Below are 4,760 nucleotides of genomic sequence, written 5' to 3' on the forward strand. Positions count from 1 at the left end.
TATATATATATATATATATAATAAAAAAATTAAAAAAAGATTCAGATCATATTAATGAACACAATTCAAGCACCTATTACCACCTCAACAGAATTTTATTTTTCTATTTCTCATCACAACTCCTGAAAATACTAAATTGCTGTTTTTCTATATTGGGAGGAGCTTCTGCTCAGTAGTTTAGGTTATTTTTGCTCCAGAGATTCACTGGTTTGAAACCACACAACCTTTATTTTATTCTTCTCTTTAATACAGATACAGATGCCCAAAAATCTTACACAATGAGGTGTCGGGGTTGCACTCGGACCTAGACCTAGCTTCCAGAAATAAAGTGCTCGGCCAGTAGCCTAGAGAAACAGGTTCTTAAGTAAAGTCATCAATATTATTTTTGTTTAGCATATTATTTATGTAGGTATTTAGGTGGTAATATTTTTCGACGAAGCAGTGTTGGATGACACCTGTTGAACTAAGGTGCCCAATAGCCTGTTTGGCCAAGCTTTTGGGAAGTGTCAAAAGTGCTTATTTTAGATAGAAAAAAAAGTGAGGTGTTTGGCCAAGCTCTTGGGAAAAAATAAGTGCTTCTGAAAAGTAGCATAAGTTGTTTTTCACAAGGCCATAGGCTAAAAAACTGTGTAGTTTTTCTCCAAAATCACTTTTTTCGAAAAGTACTTTTAAGAAAAACACTTCCAAGCAAGTTTTCTCAAACTCTAATTGTTGCTCAAAAGTGTTTTTAAATCTATTGGTCAAACACAAACTGATTTTTACCAAAAGTACTTTTTTTAGAAGCACTTCTGAAGAAAACACTTCCCAAAATAAGCTGATTTTTAGAAGTTTGGCCAAACAAGTTATAAGTCCATCTACAGGGAAAAATATGAAAGCAAGATAATATTTGTTTTCCCTATATATTCACCTGCTCAGCAGCTCGACCTCCAAGAGTCATGCATGTCACATCAAACAGCTGTTCCTTAGTCATTAGAAGATTTTCATTAGGAACATACTGAGCAAATCCCAAGGCTGCTGTACCCCGAGGAACAATTGTCACTTTTAGTAATGGTTCTGCATGTTCCAAAAACCATCCAGCAACAGCATGACCAGATTCATGGTAGGCAACTGTCCGCCTCTCTAGCTTGCTTATGACCTGCAGAAAGCACACAGGAAAGCTTTGAGATGTGATGTATTCCGAAACAAAAGGAATTATTTACCCTTCAAACTTCACAACCCAACCTTGGACCAGAAAATTCTAACACTAGCCACATCATACTTCCCCAAAGTGAGCGTCCACCCAAATTTCTTTTTTAATGAAACTGAGAAAAAGAGAGAGAGAAAATAAAATGGACTACAATGTACAGAAAGGTCAATCTTTATTTTACCTACCACCCTCTCCATGCCATGTTGGTTCCGTACTCATATCAAGTCAATAAGAAGCAGTTATAATGGTGTTGAAGTGGAGCATACCAATACTCTCCATAATGTTATTTCTTGAACAAATAAAAAGTGCTCAATAACCAAAACAAAACTCTCCGAGAAAACATTATGGATATCCCTGGATGTAGCAGTGAAGGACCAAACAGTCACCACAGCTTCCAACTCAAACCCTTAAGGGAAGAGTTCTTACATTGAATATCTTCGGATCTATGATGCCTGCCAAAAGAATTTGGCTGACAGGATATTCAACAAATGGTCACTCCAGTTGTAACTGACTTGGGACACAGTAATAAAAGCGGCTAGTCTTACTATACTGAATGGATATATATTGGATCCTTCCCACCAAAAAGAAACTAAATTTTCTACCTGCTACAAGGAGTTTCAGGCCTGGCCTTTAGAAGAGTATTTTGCACCCAATGATCATAAGTTTCTTGACAATTACAACATCATTTTTTATCAGGTTAAATACTTCATTGAATTTTCATAAACTTCCAACCAACCCCCACCTCACCCACACAAAAAAAAGGAGAGGAAGAGAAGCATAAGACATACTTGCCTAGTAATAAAGAAAACAGAGAAATTCCATATTTATAATCAGCTCAAACACTTGTAGGATTTTTATATCATAATACCACTTCCTTCAAAGAAAGTAATAAAAACATCCTCTGATAATGCCCTAATCACAATTATATATGTTTTCCAGTAGCAACTGAGTGGTAGATCCGGGTTGGTTGGTCTGAAAAGTCATGGGAGAGGCACTAAGATTAAGATATTAGTAAATCACATAATATCCCCAGATATTCTTCTCATTTTAAATTCAATAAAAAGTAAGCATATGTAAATCCAAGCAGTTCTCTCTTCCTTTTTATTTCGGCGATGAGTTGCATAAATCTAAACATTTCAAGCTGGAAACAATGTATTCCATAACCAAGATCCAGAACAAAGCCATTATATGAAATGTCTAGTATTGAAAATGTGCTACATATCAATGAAAAGTAGATAATGAAAGGGAAAAGCTGAGGATTGGATACCTTATTCTTCTTCTCAAGACCACCAATTACCCTATCTATGGCTGACTCAAAATGTTGCATTGTAATTATTGTGCTCTCATTCCTTGCTGCAATTAAAGCAGCTTCATTACAAACATTTGCAATGTCTGCTCCAGCAAATCCTGGTGTTAGAGCAGCAAGCCTCTGTGAATAAAAGGATGCCTCGTGGTCAAGTTTCAACTTGCTCAAATAAATCCTGAATATCTGATCACGGCCTTTTATGTCTGGTTTGTCTATGGTAATTTGACGATCAAATCGACCGGGTCTTAACAAGGCTTTGTCTAATATATCAGGTCTATTTGTGCCAGCAAGTATAACCACGCCAGATGTGGTGGCAAAACCGTCCATTTCAACAAGCAGTTGATTTAAAGTGCTTTCACGTTCATCATGTCCTCCTGAAAAGCCACCTCTTCCTCTTGCTCGACCAATGGCATCAATCTCATCAATGAAAATTATACTAGGTGCACACTGCCTTGCCTCCTGAAATAAGCTCCTAACTCTGGCTGGTCCAACGCCAACAAACATCTCCATAAAATCTGATCCAGAAATAGAGAGAAAAGGTACACCAGACTCTCCTGCTGTAGCTTTGGCCAGAAGTGTCTTCCCAGTCCCAGGAGGACCAACTAGAAGAGCACCCTTCGGAATTTTGGCTCCCAACAGCTCATATTTCTTCGGGTTTTTAAGGAAGTGGACGAACTCCATGATTTCTTGCTTTGCCTCGTCACATCCAGCCACATCTTTAAAGAAGACCTGTACCAAAGACGTGTCAACAGACTTTCCAAGAATTAATCATGAAATATCATGGCATGTAGATATAGAGTTTAAAAACACCATCAATACTTCTGAATCTGCACCAAGTTTGAAATGTGCATGGTTAGAAACTTAGACTCACCTTATTCTTGGCATTTTTATCCATCTTTGTGAAATGCGCTTTGCCAATGTTAAATATTCCACGACCACCTTTTCCACCAGGGCCTCCAACACCCATCCCACCCTGCACTCTACGTCCCATAAAATAAAGGACAGCAAGAAGCAACACTGTTGGACCAAACCTCATCACTTCTTGGAACCAATTCAGTTCATCAACATATGTAACTGGAACATAATTATGAGGATCTATTCTTAATGCCTCCTGTGCTTCTTCAAGCTTCTCCTCGAATGACTCGACACTCCCAATGTTAAAGTAATATTTGTACAGGCTCGTATTTCTTCTATCATTTCGACCAGCTACAGGACCTTGAACAGCGTCGTCACCAATTTGATCAGGACCAGGTGCAGAGCTTCTCACATAAACTTTGGCTACAGATTTGTTAGTAACAACAATCCTATCAACAAGACCAGCTTCAAGTAGCTTGTTTTTGAACTCTTGGAAGCTAATCTGAAAATGTACATTTAGGAAAGTTGCTGTGAGAAGAAAGAGAAGCAAGTTACAGAAGACAACAATAACTGAAGATAAGAGACCTGCCCCTTTAATTATATTCGCACCAGTTTTATTTATCTCATCAGTTAAACAATACATATATATAAAAGTCGGATGGTTTCATAAATTCACATTTATATCGTTACACTAAGAGAGAGACTTCATCAAAACATATGTTTGAGCAAGAACATATCAGCAAAAGAAGTGTTATAAGCTCTACGCTAGACAACAACCAAATTTGGATTTGCTAACATAAAAAACAGATAGTATATGAAATAGGAACATAAAGCCTATGTATCATATAAGAACCCAAGTTTTTATATTACCAAAAAGACCATAATGGAAAACATGATCACGTCTTCAATAAATGTTACTCCTTCCATTTCAATTTATGTAGCTTGATTTGGAGGACGAGGATCAAACTAGCTAATGCTCGTTGTTGTATTCGGACATAGAATTTTTCTTTTTCAATTTTTTTTACATATTAGAAGCAAATAAAAAGTACTATAAATCACAATAGTAAGTCATTCAAATATTTTGGAAGTATTAGGAAAAAGTATGGTCAATGAGAATAACCTTTCACTCTCCAAATAGTACTACAACATATAAATGTAACAATTGCAAACTGGAAATGTTTTCCTTTTAACAATTAGACCAACAATCCAATATCTAGAAAAGGTTACCACACCCAATATTACTATCCGCTATCTACAAGCAAATGATCCCATGTAATGACTCAACCTAACAAAGTTGTCCATTCCTAATCATTTTCCATTACGACTCATCAAATTAAAAAAGAAAAATCATATTAACTGTGAAAATTTTAACTGCAAAGGTTCTATAGTCATAAAAGGGGAATATATATATAT

At 36.4% G+C, this 4,760-nt stretch overlaps 1 protein-coding gene across 1 annotated transcript in view; it reads right to left on the bottom strand.

Annotated features, from left to right (window-relative positions):
• Positions 1-4,760, bottom strand: part of LOC107031306 (ATP-dependent zinc metalloprotease FTSH 10, mitochondrial-like) — a 9,321-nt gene that overhangs the window by 2,810 nt on the left and 1,751 nt on the right. The window contains exons 5-7 of the mRNA XM_015232630.2: positions 3,364-3,849; positions 2,454-3,221; positions 908-1,135 (exon numbers count right to left, since the gene is read on the bottom strand). Coding sequence (XP_015088116.1) covers positions 908-1,135; positions 2,454-3,221; positions 3,364-3,849 — 1,482 coding nt within the window. The remainder of the gene's footprint in view (positions 1-907; positions 1,136-2,453; positions 3,222-3,363; positions 3,850-4,760) is intronic.

This window comes from Solanum pennellii, chromosome 9 (assembly GCF_001406875.1).
Source record: "Solanum pennellii chromosome 9, SPENNV200".
In the NCBI taxonomy this organism is placed as follows: Eukaryota; Viridiplantae; Streptophyta; class Magnoliopsida; order Solanales; family Solanaceae; genus Solanum; species Solanum pennellii.